This window comes from Danio rerio, chromosome 11 (genome assembly GCF_049306965.1).
Source record: "Danio rerio strain Tuebingen ecotype United States chromosome 11, GRCz12tu, whole genome shotgun sequence".
Lineage (NCBI taxonomy): Eukaryota > Metazoa > Chordata > Actinopteri > Cypriniformes > Danionidae > Danio > Danio rerio.
This window is the reverse complement of record NC_133186.1, coordinates 31,829,947-31,848,880: the sequence shown is the minus strand read 5'-3', so window position 1 is coordinate 31,848,880 and position 18,934 is coordinate 31,829,947. Positions and strand designations below refer to the sequence as shown.

The 18,934-nt window shown below is 33.4% G+C and overlaps 2 protein-coding genes across 8 annotated transcripts in view; one reads left to right on the top strand and one right to left on the bottom strand.

The window, feature by feature from the left end:
* The first annotated feature begins 824 nt into the window (after nucleotides 1–824).
* plekha3 (pleckstrin homology domain containing, family A (phosphoinositide binding specific) member 3) lies at nucleotides 825–12,099 on the top strand. 2 transcript variants are annotated; one of them, XM_073915621.1, is made up of 9 exons: nucleotides 825–1,181; nucleotides 4,001–4,094; nucleotides 4,227–4,343; nucleotides 4,430–4,585; nucleotides 5,958–6,094; nucleotides 6,829–6,999; nucleotides 8,262–8,305; nucleotides 8,408–8,517; nucleotides 11,108–12,099. In XM_073915621.1, the coding sequence occupies exons 2-9, from the start codon at nucleotides 4,073–4,075 to the stop codon at nucleotides 11,227–11,229; spliced, it is 879 nt and encodes a 292-aa protein (XP_073771722.1). In that variant the 5' UTR covers nucleotides 825–1,181; nucleotides 4,001–4,072; the 3' UTR covers nucleotides 11,230–12,099.
* An 859-nt stretch (nucleotides 12,100–12,958) lies between these two features.
* Nucleotides 12,959–18,934, bottom strand: part of gucy1b2 (guanylate cyclase 1, soluble, beta 2) — a 49,164-nt gene continuing 43,188 nt past the window's right edge. For all 6 annotated transcript variants that reach the window (XM_073916844.1, XM_073916842.1, XM_073916843.1 and 3 more), the window contains 4 exons: nucleotides 17,902–18,048; nucleotides 17,671–17,825; nucleotides 16,881–17,071; nucleotides 12,959–14,078 (listed from right to left, as the gene is read on the bottom strand). In XM_073916844.1, the coding sequence (XP_073772945.1) occupies nucleotides 13,831–14,078; nucleotides 16,881–17,071; nucleotides 17,671–17,825; nucleotides 17,902–18,048 (741 nt within the window). In that variant the 3' untranslated portion in view covers nucleotides 12,959–13,830. The remainder of the gene's footprint in view (nucleotides 14,079–16,880; nucleotides 17,072–17,670; nucleotides 17,826–17,901; nucleotides 18,049–18,934) is intronic.

Sequence of the window (18,934 nt, the reverse complement as noted above, 5' to 3'; positions counted from 1 at the left end):
ATTTTCTAAATTTGATCTTTATGCAAAATAATAACATGTAAAGCATCTTGTAAAACTTTTGAAACTATTTGTTTTCTTAAGTTGAATTCACATCTAAACAATAAATTAACTGTTATAGAAATTTTGTAGTATCATTTTATTCTAGGTATTTATTTGGTGGCCCTCAGATTTCCTGGGGCGCTAACCGGCTGCTTATCTTGCTTATTTGTTAAATCCGGCACTTTACATCTATATAATATTTTAGGAACCTTACAGCAAGAGGGTCGCTAGTTCGAGCCCCAGCTGGGTCAGTTGGCATTTCTGTGTGGAGTTTGCATGTTCTCCCCATGTTGGTGTGGGTTTCCTTCGGTTTCCCCCACAGTCATGCACAGATATGTGCTATAGGTGAATTAGTGGTGTTTCCAGGAGTTGGGTTGTGGCTGGAAGGGCATCCGCTGGGTAAAAAATATGCTGGATGAGTTGGCGGTTCATTCCACTGTGGCAACCCCAGATTAATAAAGGTACTAAGCCGAAAAAAAAAATGAATGAAGATGGCGTAATTTTAGGAGTGAGTTAAATTCTATTTTAGAATGAGTAAAGGATGGGTAGTTATTTGTGAATTTCTGTTTGTGAATGAAAAGTTTGCTATATAAATTAGAAAAAAAATATTCCAGGGGTTTATCTTTTGGGTTATTATGGTTTAAAAAAAGGATTGTATTGGCAGAATCAAATATAGTAGTCCCAAGCAGTGACCAAAATTGCTTGGAAATTGGACAGTCAAAAAAAACAAACGTACCGATGTCTAGTGGAGCAGCTACACAGCGAAGAATCTCCACGTAAACGCCTCTTCCGGTTGAGGCTGTAAACAGTGATCTCATCCCTAATCTCTCTCCGTCTGTCTGCGTCTGCCATCGGCTGCATCTGCCAGCATGCGCAGATCTTCGTCGCCACAGAAATGACCGTCAAAACTTATATCGTTTTCTCGTTACATTAAGACCCGTTCTTTTGACACAATGCCGAGTAGCTGGGGGATCTTTGAGTTAGCCTGCAGGATGCTAGCATGCTAATTGGCCAGTAAAGGGGGCAAACAAGCAGCAGGCTGGTGCGAGCGCCGTTAAAGCTGCTTTAAGGTGTTTTCACCTGGTTTTCTGCTTGGAGAATAATGGAAGGAGTCCTTTATAAATGGACAAACTATATGACAGGTAAGAGTGACATGTAAAACACTTGAGCTGCTGTCAGACACGACTCTGCAAGTATTCACTCTGTCTTTTTTTCCTGACAGTTTGGCTGATATATGTAGGTTTGCTCTTTTGTGGTTCTTGCATTGCTTCTTTTTAAACCTGCTCTGTGACTTCAAGGTGTTTTTGAATGTTGTCGAATTAAAAATAACCACAAAATGTCATGTGTCAAACTGGTCCTGTCATGTGATGTTATGACACTTTATTATATGGAGTTACAAGACAAGTTGTAGTTACTGAGGCCATACCATCTGGAGTTATTAGGTTATTCCAAGATTGAGGTAAAGTTGGTTAAATGTTTGCACATTTGGACTTACTTCATAATAATACATTTTCATAAAAGTATTATTTGAAGTTTGAACATTCTAAAAAGGTAAATCACATTAGCAGCCAAAGACTATCAAAGTACAACATTGTTCACAGGCAGTTAAATAGTGCCAATGTTGTTTTAAAGTCATAGTTACATGTGATTTCAGACCAAAAATTCAAAGTACCATAGTGAATAATATAGGGATTGTCAGAAATGAGTGAATGTGCGAATATAAAACCAACTTTACCTCAGTTATTCCAAGGCATCTCATATCCGTTTTTCTTCCTTTAGACCCGTCTACTACAATGGTAGGGAAATGTTGTTTTTCACCAACCTCTTCAAACAAATCAATTCACTCTTTATTCCTTAGTGTAACTGTATCAGTTCCAAATGTACATTTTTAGTGGAACTCTTTTGTTCATGATATTGTTTGGCAAAAAAATATGGCAAATCCAAAATAGTTACTTAAATCACAAATAAGATAACAGAAGTTTATTTTAGAATTATACATCTTGCATATCCCGTTAATACTCTCTTAGTAAAATGCAAAACGATTTTGATACAAAATTTTCCCTTTGTAAGCAACTTTCTCTAGTTCACTTAATTTGGCAATGCAGTTTTTCTAATTTGGTGTAGAAAGATTTTTTTCTTTTTGTATTTATGTTGATAAAGATTTTTTCCTGGGAAATGCTTTGATAATTGCAAATAGGCATAGGATGATGAATGTTTTCAAGGTATATCGCGGTTTGGAAAAGTCAAGGTTTTAAAATCACCAACATTTTCTGCAATACCATTCCTAAGGTGTGTGTAAGATTTCTTTTTAAGTTTTTTAAGACAACAGTATCTCTAGCTGAAAAGTCATCCAAAGAAGCAGTTTTAAATTGTAAAGAAATTTGTGTTTTTAAAACAAATAAAGACAGCAGAAGTCAATGATTCATTTGATTTATTTAGCCTGACATGTTTAATTTTCCAAAATATTTTAAATATTTCTCAAAATAAAATAGTTTTTACTCAGACATTTTAAAATATATATATATTTTAGAGCAGTAATCGGTGAAACCATGATATTTTTATCCAAGGTTATCATATCGTCAGAATCTTATACCGGCCCACGCCTAATTGCAAAACAGAACCTTTACATAAAAAGAAAATATATTTCCTTATTGTTCTCATCTTATTAACAAAATGTTTTATACATAAATGTAAATTTACTAACCAAAAACCTTTTTTTTTATTTTGCTTACTGAATTGCAGTATTACTTTGAAGCTATTTCTAACTCTTTTACCCAAAATGCTTTAAAAACAACTGAAATTTGTCAATTATAATGTTTTTTCTTTAATGTGTGATGTATATACCCCTTCTTTTTGTTTTTGTTTCTTTTCATTTTATTTAAAAAGTACTGTGGTTGTAATTTTTCACATTTCACATAATAAAAAAGCACAAAAAAAAAAGTTAAAAAGTAAAAAGAAAAGGTAAAGTTGGTTGTATATTTGCACTTTTAGACATCCTCCTTAATAGTATAATTTCAGAAAAGTATTATTAAAAAATTCTAAATTGGAAAATCATATTAGCAACCAACGACTATCAAAGTACAACATTGTTCACAGTCAAACAAATAGTCTTAATGCTGTTTTGAAGTCATACTTACAGTTGAAGTCAGAATTATAGAAGAGAATATATTTTTTTCAACACATTTCTAAACATAACATTTTTAATAACTGATTTATTTTATCTTTGTCATGATGACAGTAAATAATATTTGACTAGATATTTTTCAAGACACTTCTATACAGCTTAAAGTGACATTTAACGGCTTAACTAGGTTAATTAGGTTAACTAGGCAGGTCAGGGTAATTAGGCAAGTTATTGTATAAGGATAGTTTGTTCTGTAGACTATCAGGAAAAAAAATTAGCTTTAAGGGGCTAATAGTTTTGACCTTAAAATGGGTTTAAAAAAATTTAAAAACAACATTTGTTCTAGCCAAAATAAAACAAATAAGACTTTCTCCAGAAGAAAAAAATATTATCAGACATACTGTTAAACCTTCCTTGCTCTGTTAAACATCATTTAGGAAATATAAAAAAAGAAAAGAAAAAAAATCAAAGGGGGGTAAATAATTCTGACTTCAACTGTACATGTGATTTCAAGCCAAATGTTCAAAGTACCATGGTAAACAATAAAGGGAACATTTAACAAGTAGTCACTGAAAGAATGTGCAAATATAAAATCAACTTTACCTCAATTAATTACATGCAGTTTCAGACCAAATATTCAAACTAGTGTGGTAAACAATATGTGACTGTTAAAATAAACAAATTTGCAAAAATAAAACCAACATTACCTCAGTGTTGCAGTTTAGAAAGTTCCCGAAAGTGCACTTTTTGCTGAATTGAATGTGTTTGCTTTTTTGGATTTTCATTCATTCATTCATTCATTCATTCATTCATTCATTCATTCTCTTTTTGGCTTAGTCCTTTTATTAATCAGGGGTCGCCACGGCGGAATGAAGTGCCAACTATTCCAGCACATGTTTTACACAGCGCATGCCCATCCAGCCGCAACCCAGTACTGGCAAATATCTCAGTTAAACTAAATTCACATAACATCTGTTGCTTTCATTTGTAAGTTGTTCTGGGAAAAAAAAGAAGTATGTGCCAAGTGATTAACGTAAATGTTTTGTGGTGTGTTTTCTGACAGGATGGCAGCCAAGGTGGTTTGTGCTGGACAATGGCATTATTTCCTATTATGATTCACAAGATGACGTGTGCAAAGGAAGCAAAGGCAGTATTAAGATGTCAGTGTGTGAAATTAAAGGTGAGGTTATTAGTTTCCTTCTGTCCTTACAAGAAAGGAAAACTGGTTATTTTTATGTCATCTTGGACTTCCTTGTGTTTTTCCAGTTCACCCGACTGACAACACGCGTCTGGAGCTCATCATACCAGGAGAGCAGCATTTTTATGTGAAGGCTGTAAATGCAGCCGAGAGGCAGAAGTGGCTGGTGGCTCTGGGAAGCTCCAAAGCCGGACTCATTGACACTCGAACCAAAAAAGAAAGGGGTGGGTTTTCGCTTATTATGTGCTCATATTTATATATCTTTGGGCGGTTATTGAAATGCCTTCTGTGCTTAGCTAAAGACTCAAGCAGAGGACAAATATACATAAAATGCCTGTATAGGGCTTATTGATCTGATTTTTGCAACTAAGATGTTTTATTTATATATTTAAAATGTTGATTAAATAATAAAAAATGTTCAATTGCTTAATTAATTAATTCTATTATAATATTAATAATAAATACAATTTAATTTCTAATATGCGCATGGATATTTATATGTATAATTTATTTTATAAAATAATTTGTGCATTATAATTTAAAATGTTTATTTACTTATTTATCCTAATTCACTCATTCATTTTCTTTTTGGCTTAGTTCCTTTATTAATCAGGGGTTGCCACAGTGGAATGAACCGCCAACTTATCCAGCATATGTTTTTTTTTTTACGAAGCGCATGCCCTTTCAGCTGCAACCCATCACTGGGAAACCTCCATACACACTCATTCACACACATACACGATGGACAATTTAGCTTAACCAATTCACCTGTTCCACGGAGTATTTATCCTAATAATAAATATAAGATGACAAATTATATTCTTTTAAAAAAAATGTTAGATCTTACAGACACACAAACAAACAAACAAACAAACACACACACATTGTAATTGTGTATTTAATCATAAGCATGTATAATAAAGGTTAAAATAACAACGAAAATATTTAAAATTGCTATTTTTGGCAATATAAAAAGATGAATAATTATTTAATTGTTAGTAACAAAAATTAAATATTTTTTTTATTTATTCTTAATTAAAATAATACAAAATACCTAGTAGATGACTAAACGCACCAATAAAATGTAAATAAAAAAATTATATTAACCCATAAAATATATACAATTTTTTTTTTATTTATTAATATGACTGAATGTATCAGTGAAATTAAGATAAAAATGTATGTTAACCCACGTAATCGTTTATATGTTAACCCATTTAATCATATACATTTCATTATAATTATATTACATTATATTATATTATATTATATTATATTATATTTTATTTTATTATGTTATGTTATATTAAATTACTATATAATTATGTATTACTAATGTTATCTTTTTAGAATATAGTGATGTTTTGTAATGAAATGTTTTATATATATATATATATATATATATATATATATATATATATATATATATATATATATATATATATATATATATATATATATATATATATATGTCCAGTGCAGTAGGCTGTTCTGTAGTGAATTCATGTTTCTCAGTTGAACGCCAGTAGTCTTGCGTGCCAAGCAATGTGAAGGCCCATTAACAGTTGCATTTCCTCTTTTAATGGTTTTTTGCAGAGTTAACAGAAACCACAGAATCACTGAAAACCAAGATGTCGGAGCTGCGTCTGTACTGTGACTTACTAATGCAGCAAGTACACACTATTCAGGAGTCAGTCGAACAGCACGAAGAGCCGGCGGTGGCCAACACTGAGGTCAGACCACACTCCTCACTGCACTTAATACACACCTGTGTCAATGTCATGTCAAAAAGGTAGCATTTTACAAAATTAGATGTCAATTTCCACCATCAATCACCTTTTAAATGAATGATCAGGTAATGGATTCATTGTTTAATCAAAAAATGCAAGATGTGTGCACATTATTGCTGCCATGACAAGATGTATTTTTTTTAATTGTCCACTTTTAATGAATACAGAATTATACATTTTTAATATGGCGTAAACTCAGAAAAGTTCTAACATTTCTATCATGCATTACATAAAAAAATCTGAATAATTTGGCTCGTGTATATTTGTTTTTAGTTTATTGTATTTATTTTTAGTGAAGTTAAAATCATTGGCATTAAATTAAAATCGTTGGCATTAAAATAGCCATTTATGTTTCTGACAGTATTAAATAAAAATATATGATACAATAACAAGATATGCACATCACACGGGTTTCTACTGTAAATAAAAGGCTTATTATTATAATTATAAAAGAATTATAAAAGGAATTATTTAAATAATTAGGAATTTATTATTTTTTTATAAACTCTGCTGTACATATTTTGCACGTAAGCTGCATGCACCTCAAATATGAGACATTTATATTTAATTATCTGCCAGTAAGGTGTATCAATTTTAAGAGTTGTAGGCAATGAATTGAACCTTGATTAATCACTGGCATCCTTAATGGAGTTATATTTGTTTATCTGTTTGCCCAGACAAGGAACGAGGCGTCCTCATTACTAAGTGCCACCTGTGAAACCTTCATCAAAACACTGGAAGAATGTATGAAGATCGCCAACTCTAAGTTCAAGACTGACATGTTGCAGTCCAGTCCATCTGATTCCATAATGTCTCCTGTGTCCCCATCTCCTGTCCAGATGTCTCGGGTAAAAACAATAGCAGTTTACAAAAAAAAAAAAAATTCTTTATTTAAAATAAAAAAATATAGAAATCTATTGTTATTATTATTATTATTATGCAATTTAAATATGATATTATATTTTAGATATTATTATTATAATATATATATATTTTTAATCTCTATCAATTCTTGTTGCTTTGTGTTTTTAAATAAAATATAAATGACATTTTTGCGAAATTATGTGTGCCTTAGAATTTTCTTGATGATTTTCATGACAATTCAAAACTGAAATTAATAAAAGAAATCTATAAAATTAATCAATCAATTAATTAAAAAAAAATGTATTTGTGGCATTATTGGAATGAAACTTTCTCCTGCTCCACTGTAATGTGAATTAAGGGGAAATATTTATTTGCAATCATAAAAATGTATTGTTATTGTTAATAACATAATTAATAACAATTTATTTATTATTAAGATATAGGTTTAGTATTATTGAAATACTATTGTAGTATTTATTCATATTTCCACTTATCGTTGATTTCAATGTTTACACTTTTTTATATCCTTTTGTTATATAATTTTTATTTTATTTCATTAAGTTGTCAAGGAAAAGCAACTTTTTATTTGCTTAATTCCATATTAATATTATTATCATATTTATATTTAATTTTATTCCAGATTTATTTCAATCAATAACAACAAAAAAATAAATTCACTAAATGCAACAACAACAGCAGTGGTCTGATGTGAATTGCTATTTTTTTACAGTTAAGGTCAGAATTATTAGCCCCCCTTTGAATTTTTTTTCTTTTTTAAATATTTCCCAAATTATGTTTAACAGAGCAAACAAATTTTCAAACTATGTCTGATAATATTTTTTCTTCTGGGGAAAGTCTTATTTGTTTTAATTTGGCTAGATTAAAAGCAGCTTTTAAAACATTTTGGGGACAAAATTATTAGCCACTTTAAGCTTTTTTTTTTTTCTACAGTCTACAGAACTAAACCTAGTTAAGCCTTTAAATGTCACTTTAAGCTGTATAGAAGTGTCTTGAAAAATATTCAGGAAAATAATATTTAGTGTCATCATGGCAAAGATAAAATAAATCAGTTATTAGAAATGAGTTATTAAAACTATTATGTTAAGAAATGTGTTGAAAAAATCTTCGCTCCGTAAACAGAAATTAGGGAAAAAAATAAACGTGGGGCTAATCATTCATGGGGGCTAATAATTCTGACTTCAGCTGTATATATTTTTTATTTATTTCGTTTTTGCTTGATTTTCAGATGAAGCGTTCGATCAGCCATCCTGGCACCTACAATTATGAAAGGTACAGCATGTTTCCACAACACAGAGCTCTTGTTTTGAGTCAAGACAGATTATGCTGTTAAATTGTGAGTTGCCATAAATGCAGGTTCTGTTTTCCTTCAAGGTCGAGTTTGCCAAAAGACTGTGTGGCGTTCCAGAAATCCAGTCAGAGGAGGACGAGGACATGCTCCGATACTGAAGCTCACAGCGACAGAGGACCTGACGACATAGAGCGTGAGTCACACACACCTCCACCTACATGCAGATCAATGAATGAGTCACAAACACTTGGGTTGTGCCAAACTTTGCTGAATCGTGGATGAATGAATATTGTAGTGTCGTATTAGCTCTGCAATATGAAAAATGTTGACTAAATTGTGGCAAAAAATAAGTAAATAAAATAAAACACTACGCTGAACGTGACATCTTGGTGTTTTCAGCATCATGTCAGCAGCTGCTCTCACACTCACTTCCAAAAGAAGCATTTTACTGTATACACAAAAACGTAATTGTCCTCATAATAACCTGTCACAATGAAAGTTTAATTTAAAGGTACTGTTTGCTCAAAAATTATTACTTTTTCATTATTCACTCATTCTTTACCTTTTTCCAAACTTTTTTTAGTTCCTTTTATTTGGAAAAAGGAGATATTTTGAAGAATGTTGAAAACTATTCGTCATTGGCTACTATAGTATTTGTTTTTCCTCCTATGGAAGTCAATGGTTATCAATTTCCAACATTTTTCAAAATACTTATTTTGTGTGAAGAAAGAAGAGTAGAAAGAAGCTCAAACAGGTTTCGAAGAAGTAAAGGGAGAGTAAATAGTGGGTAAATTCAAACCGTCCCTTTAAGAAAGAGATTTTGACAGAAATATAACATTATTATAGAGTAAATTATATTTCTAAAATTAATAATAATAATAATAAGGCACGGTGGTGCAGTGGTTAACACTGTTGCCTCATAGCAAGAAGGTCGCTGGTTTGAGTTCCAGCTGCGTCAGTTGACATTTCTATGTGGAGTTTGCATGGTCTCCCCGTATTCATGTGGGTTTCGTCAGGGTGCTCCGGTTTCCCCCATAGTCCAAAGACATGCACTATAGGTGAATTGAATGAACTAAATTGGCCGTAGTGCATGATTGCGAATGTGTGTATTGCTGTTTCCCAGTACTGGGTTGCAGCTGGAAGAGTATCCGCTGTGTAAGATAAGTTTTCAGTTCATTCCGCTGTGGCGACCCCTGATGAGTAAAGGGACCAAGCCGCAGTAAAATAAATGAATGAATAATAAGTAATAGTAATAATAAATATTATAAAAAAGTTATTTAGGGAACAATTACATGATTGGTCTTGTGTGTTTTAGTTTTAACTGAAATAAAGCTGAATTTGAGTAAATAGTTTTAATATTTTTTTTTGTTAAACTTAATGAGGTTTTTTTAAGTATCCCTGAATACACACTTTTTTAATCTGGCCTATTTGTGAAGTGTATGTGCATTTTTGATCTGTTTTTCTATTTACAATGTTCTGACTTGTATCTTTTAAGTATAAAGCACTTTGAGAAGTAAGTTTTAAAGGCACTATATAAAAATGAATTATCACTATTATTATTTCAGGTAACTGGATATGCCTTTTGATTACTGTCATTTATTTAAGTCATTAAAATATCCAGAAATCCATAAAAAATGTAATGGAAAAAAATAAAAATCACGTTGAGTAATGAAGTTTGCACTGCGCACTTGCGTTTTTCAAAAACTTTTTTTGGTGCATTAATCTTGTCAGTAATATTATTCAGAAGGTCATGATTCGCACTCATTAAATATTTGCTTTGTTTAGTTTTTTTTTTTTTCGGGACAATGCCTTTCTCAGTGTGTGACACAATCCTCTCACTTCACCCTTTTATCCCACAGTCAATCACATTACGTCATTAGTTAGATGGCCATTTAATAATTAAAAACAATCTCATTTTCATTTCAATGTACTATAATAAACCACACAAGAAATATTTACCTTCACCTTTAAGCTCACCTCTAACATTATTTCACAGGAAAATAAGGTCAATTATTATTACTATTATACCCTTATTCATGTCTACGTCAATGCAATGTAATTCTGACAGTACAAAACATTAAAAATACATTTTCATGTCATTACATGCTCAAAATCTATGATTCACAATATTATAGCTAAACAACAAACCTTTAAAGCAATACAGAAAGGTCCAATTCCTCATTCACTCCTCTTGCTGCAAGTTATTTGATTTTATGAATCCGGAACGTTTCTCTTTGTCAATATTTTATTCAGATTACCTCCTCTATGTGACTCAAATACTTCTTCAATTCCTATACATTCTTTTAATAAAAATAATAAATATAAAAATGGGGTTTCCTCTGCGTTCTCTGATTTCCTTTACAGTCTAAAGACATACGCTATAGGTGAATTGAATAAACTATGGCTTTAGCGTATGAGTGTGAATGAGTGTGTATGGATGTTTTCCAGTACTGGGTTGCAGCTGGAAGGACATCCACTGTGTAAACTGGATAAGTTGGTGGTTCATTCCACTGTGGTGACCACTGATAAATAAAGGGACAAAGCCGGAGAAAAAAGAATGGATGAATGAAAAAATAGGGAAATGCAAAGACTTCACTTAACTCTATTATTTATAAAGTCTGGCGGTCACATAATCAAGAATAAAGGGGTATTATTAATTTTAGAATGATAAACATGTGTTAGTATTTTATTGACTGAGTAGATTATGGAGTAAAAATATACTAAAAATGGAGTCTGGCAGTACCATAAAAAGCAATCACCGCACGTCTGTTGTGATTTTTCAGGCTTGATGTTTCACAGAGCAAACATCAACGGTGACTCCACTCCGAGTATCCCAGAAGAGGTTGGAACAAGCACAAAGTTCCTGTCGGAAACTGACACTCCGGAATCTGACCTTTCCCTCTGAACCACGCAGGACGACTTACGAGATGGGGAATAAAAGCGAAACACGTACTGCTGTGCAGTCACAGATTGCAGCATTATAGAGACAGATTTTACATAGTATTTCCTGATGATGATGAAGATGAAGAAGAATTTGGTGGCACTTTATAAAAACAGTAGTCGGATTTGAATGTTTATACTCTTCCAGGTATTTTAAGATATTCGTTTGCCTTGATGCTAAGATGTTTTTCCTTTTTTTGTGATAAATAATTATTGCCGTATCCCTTCAGTGAAGAGTTTGTACTGGATTTCTAATGTGTCGTGCAGATGCCTTTGTTAAATGGGAACCTTGCTGAGAGGTTTTTGTTACTGTGCCAAGGGGATGTGCTTACATGCTGACATTAACGTACATGTTTTTTCTTTTTTTTTTTATTCACTCAGCATGCAATGTTGTTCATTAGTTCATGATGCAGAATACATTTATTTATTTTTGTATATCACTAGAGTTTTCTCCTTCCCCCTAAAATTGTTTTTTTGCCTTAATTAATTCTTCGCATGGAGGAATTTGATCTATTAATTATTGTAATGTTTGGAAAAAAGTTATTAAAAAAGCTATAGCGGGATTATGTCCAAAGTGGGTTTTGTAAGTATGATTTTTAAAATTTATATATATATTATGCTCTGTAATCAGGAGCTTTTCAAAGGCAAAGAGGGAATTCATAATACAAATGTAGTTTGTGATTATTTGCTTTATTATTCACTCGGCATACAGTGTCTGTGCAATCTTTATTTATTCACACCAAAAAAAGTTTTTTTTGCCTTAATTAATTGCATAGAGGAATTTCTGGAAGCCAGTTTCTGCCATGAAAAAATAAATAAAAAGGAAATTGCAACATTTTATTTGAACATTTTTATATTTTACAATTTTCACTTTTTTCAAGTTTATATGTTGCCAACTTTTTGATCATGATTCAGTTTGTATTTTATGTGTGTGTGTGTGTGTGTGTGTGTGTGTGTGTGTGTGTGTGTGTGTGTGTGTGTGTGTGTGTGTGTATATATATATATATATATATATATATATATATATATATATATATATATATATATATATATATATATATATATGTGTATGTATGTATGTAGTTGACAACTTGATCATTTGCAAAAGTGGCAGAAGGTAGTTTTTTTTTTTTTGTAAGATTGGCCTGCCCAGTCACCAGTATGAACATTATTGAGCATGTCCGAGATAAGATGGAGGAGGCATTGATGATGAATTCAAAGAATCTTAATGAACTCTGGGAGTCCTGCAAGAACACTTTCTTTGCCATTCCAGATGACTTTATTAATCAGTTATTTGAGTCATTGCAGAGGTGTATGGATACAGTTCTCTAAGTTCATGGGGTCATACACAATATTTATTCTTTTTCCACTGCACCATAGCTTTTTATTCTACTACGCGGTGCATTATTTCTGTTTAGTGACAATTTTTTGTAAAGTAAAGTCAGACCTTACTGTCCCAAATAAAAAATAAAGGCATGATCATATTTAATTTTGGTAAAATAAGCGTAATCTAAAGGCTTTGCCTTTCATATAAGCCAATTCTAATACCAGATGACCTAGAACTCAAGTTATTAGTTGTTCCTAAACTTGGATAGGCAACAAGACTTTTGTCAGGTAGTATACATTGCAAAATTCACTTTAATCAATTCTTAGCAAATAGGGATTCGTATAATTGGTATTTACAAGCAGGTGTGTTTCATAGAATAGATTTTTATTATTGTTATTACAAGTACGCTGAAATTTAAATTTATTCTATTCATTAATCAGACTTAAACATTCTTTCAAAATTTGAAATCCTCTGTAATCACATTTCCTTCAAACACAGAAGCAGCAAGCAAATTAATAACACACGGCACATTTGCATGCAGTCCTTGTTTTTGAGAGAAAAACATTGCATGGTCTTGAATCACATCGAATAATTAGTTCCCATGTTACCTAACAGAGCGCAGACGATCACAAACAAACATTTGATCGCTGAACAGCAACCATATGTTTGCCTACCTCTGGTCATCTGTGTCTGCCATCAGATTTCCACACAAAAACAGTTCATAATAAGTGTTTAATTTCTCCAGAGGGAAATGAGTTTTCTCAGTGGGGTTGGTGTTTCTGCCGGCCTTCACCAGCAGGAGACCAGCAGGTGCAAATGAAGCCTGGCGCTGGGATTCAGCATGGAGAGACTTGCCTTTCCCACGTGACAAATCTGCATGCACAAAGCTGAAATTCCCTACTGTTTTTTGAGCTGGGAAAACAGTCATTATACACTACAGAGTGTGTCGTGCTGCTGGTTTTAGGTTACAGATGTTGATTTGTGGACTTTTAAATGGTATTTTTGAAATTCAATCTTCTTGAAACTTGCCTTAAATGAGCGTCGTTGGACTAAAGCAGTATTTCTCAATCTCATTCGTGGAGGACCACCAACACTGCATGTTGTGTATGTGTCCTTATTCTGTCAAACCTATTACAGGTCTTTCCGTCTTTGCTGATGATCTAAATCAGGTGTCTTAAGGAGAAATGGAAAATGTGCAGAGCTGGTGGTCCTCCAGCAATATGGTTGAGAAACACAGGACTAAAGTATGGAGCAGAACTTTGTGTTAATGCCATCTGAGTGATGGCCATTGTGTAGATGTTTGAAGTCATTCGGGCTGTCGTACGCTGGCGTGATGTCGAACTGAATCAAATGATCGGAGGAGCTTTTGTCTGAGTGGAGAGATGATGGGGATGGTGGTGATGTGTGATTATTCCCATTCTCAGCCACTTCCTTATGTGCGTCCTCTTCAACTTTCAGCACAGCATTCATGTCTTCGGGACTCACTTCTGTGCAAATGATAGTGTGAACATGGATTGTGAGATAAGAGGTTTCTTGAGCAGCAAATCAGAATATTCTTGAGGGATCACATGATGCTGAAAATTCTCTTTACCATCACTGAAATTAATTACAATTTAAAGTATTGATTTAAAGTGGTAATCATATTTTACAACATTACAGCTTTTTACTGAATTTTGTGATCTCTTTTGTGGCCTTAAGAAAGCTTGAAGACCCCTGTGATGGGTTGATGTATAAGACTAATGGCCTAATAACATGAACAACCAACGATTTTAAACATGTATTTCTTTCTTGCGTTGAACTGAAGAACAGCCATCAGCTTTGTTTCCATCCAAATATGCAAACTAATCTTATGCGCAAAACTGGAATATTCCATAAAGCATTTGCAAATAAAGCATGTTTTCATCCAGTGAGTCAAAGAGAACAAAAAATGCAAGTGGCTGCAGTTGAAGCTTCTGTGGGCCTTGTTTCTTACTTCTAAATTACTTGCACCTCAGAAGATGAAATGGTAAATGTGTTTCCATCATAGCTTCAAGAGTTCACACTTATCTGATGCTTCATTTGGCATGCTGTCCCTGGAGAGAGCCCTGATTTCAAAGGATTCTCAAGCTCTTTTTAAGATGAGAGAGAGAAGAGTCCCGGCTCAGGTCATTCCTGATAACTCCCAGTCTTATTCAGCTTAGGAACAAAGAGGTGGAGGAATTGGGGTGGAGGAGGGATTCTTGAAAAAAAAAATCAAGTTAATAAAAGGCGTAAGTGCGTTTGGAAATCAGCTGATTGGTTGATTATATAATTGTTGATGCAAGACCAGCCATGATCAATCATCTGCAAATGTTTATAAAAACTTCACTTGTGCACATTTTTTCTGATTGGATAAAAAAAAGTTTATCTTGTTCAGTTTTGTGCACACACTTTTTGATGAGAATGTCAATTTTTGTGTAAAAGAAAATTGTAGATGTTTTGCGCATGTTCCTTTAATTGAAGTTTATTTATAAGCTAATTTGGAGATAATCACATGCTTATGATTGCTTGCGGCTTGTCCCACATTATCCAATTTATGATTCACCAATCAGACGATTCCTAAGCCACTTTAAATTCCCTAAGTTCCATATAATAGCCATCTTCATTTTGAAGAATCGCCCTTCCACCCCTACTCCTCCTTCTTTCCTAGATGGTTGGCATGGTGGCCCAGTGGTTAGCACTGTTGCCTCACAGCAAAAATGTCACTGGTTCTGGTCCTTACTAAGCCAGCTGACGTTTCTGTGCGGAGTTTACACGTTCTCCCCGTGCTCACGTGGGTTACCCCCAGGTTTCCTCCCATCGTCCAAAAACATGCGACTTAAGTTAATTGACTAATCCAAATCGGCACCATAGACATGCTCATAGTAAGTAGTTATCTCTTAAGAGCAATCTGTTCATTAGCTACTACAGCAGGGGAGTTCTCGAGATCTACTTGAGCTCAAACTCCCCTCTCGCCTTGCAAATGGGAGGTAGCCCCGAACTCGAGGATCTTATGAGCTCAGGGTTCTCTCCCGGGACCGCATGCCAAACAAGCTTTATCATCAATCAGCAGCTAAGTGTGAACTCTTGAAATGAAAATTAGCTGGTTCTTCCCACCCACTCTTGGTATATTAAGTAAAACGACATGGTAATAAATGCCTGTCAATCCATATCAGTGAGTGGGGAAAACCATACTGCTTAAGATATGTTTATATCACTCAAATATGACTGTGGACATATTATGCCTGCAAACATTTCTATCCAAACAGAAGGTAGGTGCATCACATATACTAGGTAAGTAATTCAAAAACTTTGATTGGATAATGTAAATGCTCATTAACGTCACTAACTACAACTAGATCAATTTGGAATTGTGCTCCAATTGTCAAAATATCACTGGCTACAATTGATCAGGCAATTTTAATGTGACAGAAGACTACTGGTAGCATTAAGCAATAAAGAATTTCTAGGAAAAGTTCATTAAAGAGCCTGGACACTCTACAGAGCTGAAATACAGGACTGAACACAGGACGTCTGGTCACCCTGTAGCCGAATGAATGCATCCAAACAGCCACAGAAGACAGCTACTCTCTGTTTATACTGACTGAACACATTTGTTTTTTGAAAGAGCACCAAAACTTCATTGTTCTGAACCAAAGCAGACAGAATATGTATTGAAATAAGTTCACAACATTGGTTCAGGAAGAGCCTAATCATTCAGTCGTACCATTGTTACATGTGTATATAAGCAGCAGTCATTGCACTGTGTCAGCTGACAATTTTTTCCAGCATCCCACCACCTCCCCTCATTCCCCTACTCGCTCATTCTTTCTCTTCAGAAGTACACTCATAGGGGGGTTTGAATACATATCTCAAGCTGAGCCTCCTTTGAGGACAACAAGCTGAATTCGATGATCATTATCTGTCATGACTAAACGAGCAGTGGAATTTGTGAAATTGTAGTTGACATCAAAATCCTTGCTATGGAAAGAGGTGTAGAACATGGGGATATAAGAGGGAAGGGTCTCAATGAAATGAACACATGTTAATGCCAGGTGGAAACAGTAATACATCGCAGCTGACCAATTGTATTCAGATCATTGAAAACATATGCTAATTCCTGGTGGAAACAGGACCCTAAATCCTAACCCACAGCTAGCAGGACATACATTTTACAGTCCTATAATATATCGTTTATGAAAAACCAAATGGGTCAAAAAGCTGTTACTATGGTGAAACTACTTGAAAAAATTATATTTGGATGTGTTTTGACATGGACAGAGTTTCCTCACCCTTCAGGTCATCCGTCTCCTCCTCCAGGTCTTCCTGGTACACACACATCTCTCCATCAACCAAGCCCATGATCTGTTCGTCGCTCTTCTGGAGGTTCTTCAGCAGGAAGTATGTTCTCATCAGGCCTTTGCCTTTCACCTCGATCTCACCCCTCTCCGCCATCTCAAAGATTCCTTTGTCTTTTATCACACTGCAGACAGGAAGTGATGTGGGTGAGTTCTGGTCAATTCTTTTCTTAGATTTGGTTTGAGATCAAGTATGTCAGTGGATTTAGTGTTATTATGGTGACTGAACTTAGACAAGACCTCATTTGTACTTACATGAAATATAGTAAACACTTCAATACTGTGTAATTACAATTTAAAACTTTAACTTGTATTTTAAGGTATTTTCAAATGTAATCTTGTGATGGAAAGATGTTATTTTATATAATTAATAACCTCATTCTTCAGAAATTATTCTAATTATGATTTGTAAGCTTTGAAAAATGAGCTGCTTAATATTTTTCTGGATGTCACGATAAGTTTTTTCATAATCTTTGATAAATAAAAAGTTTAACAGAAAGATTTATTTGAAATAGAATTGTAGTTTAACACTATACATGTCTTCACTGTTGCTTTTTTATGTTAAATGTTAATATTTACTGACTAAAGTGTGCATTAAGACTGTGTGACAAGATATCAACACTCTAAAAATCAGAATGATGGGTCTTAAATTTCATTCTTATTGGTTTTAGTAAGATCTTCAAAAGTCTTACATTTGAATTGAAAGTCTAAAACCAGTGTTTACCTGAAAGTGAAGGGGCTCACATGTATGTGATCTGGGACCCCGTGGCTCTCCATCCGAGAGGCTGTATTTACCGTGTCTCCAAATAAACAATATCGTGGCATCTTCTCACCTACAACGCCAGCCAAAACTGGACCGGTGTGCAGGCCAACACGAATCTAGATTGACAATAAATCAATTTAATTTGACAAACTATAATGATCCCGCAGAGGTTATATTGTCACACATACACACCTGTATGGGCTGTCCTGTGATAGGGTTGGTTACTTCTCTCGCAGCAATTCTCATACCGAGGGCAAAGTTTGCCACCCGTTCTGCGTGTGTGTTTGTAGGAACAGGCACACCACCAACCACCATGTAAGCATCACCTATTGTCTCCACCTGTTTTGAGAAAATATCTTTCTTTTTTCACATTAATAGCATTAACAATAATAAAATATAATGTGTTTTTAAGAATATAATTTTTTTATTGTTGATGTTTACTTGTTTTTTTATTATTAAAAATTAAGTTGAGATCAAATTAAAAATAAACACTTAAAAGTAATTTGACAAATCTTTGCTTTAAATGTTGCCTTTTCAAATAAACAAAACAAAGTCTAGCACTGGTCTCAGTACTAGTTGCTAAAGCTAAAACAGAAACAACAAAAGCATTCAGTTACTATTTTAATCACTTCATCTAAAAAAATGAACTAAAAAACGAACTCAAAACGTTAATGAACACTATAATTGTGTAAAAAACACTGGATTAACAGATTAAGATATTTTTACTTAAGTAATTTGAAAATCGGTAGATCACAGCATTAAATTGTATATATTTTATATTGTCATTGACATTGTTTAGAGACAGACAGACAGACAGACAGACAGACAGACAGACAGACAGACAGACAGACAGACAGACAGACAGACAGATAGATAGATAGATAGATAGATAGATAGATAGATAGATAGATAGATAGATAGATAGATAGATAGATAGATAGATAGATAGATAGATAGATAGATAGATAGATGAAAACCTAATTTTCTTATCATTTTAAAATAAAAGTACTGTACAAATCTCTGTATTTAGTCTACAACACTGCTTTATTTATTTATTTAATTATGGTTGTTACTCGCATTTTAGTTGTCTTTTATTTATTTTTTTATTTCTAAAATGAACCCTTGTTGTACTTAACTAGTTTACTATAATAGTAAAGCTTAATACCAAGTTTAGAATGATTTATGAAGGAATTATGTTTTGTTTTGTTATTTCATCTTCATTTAC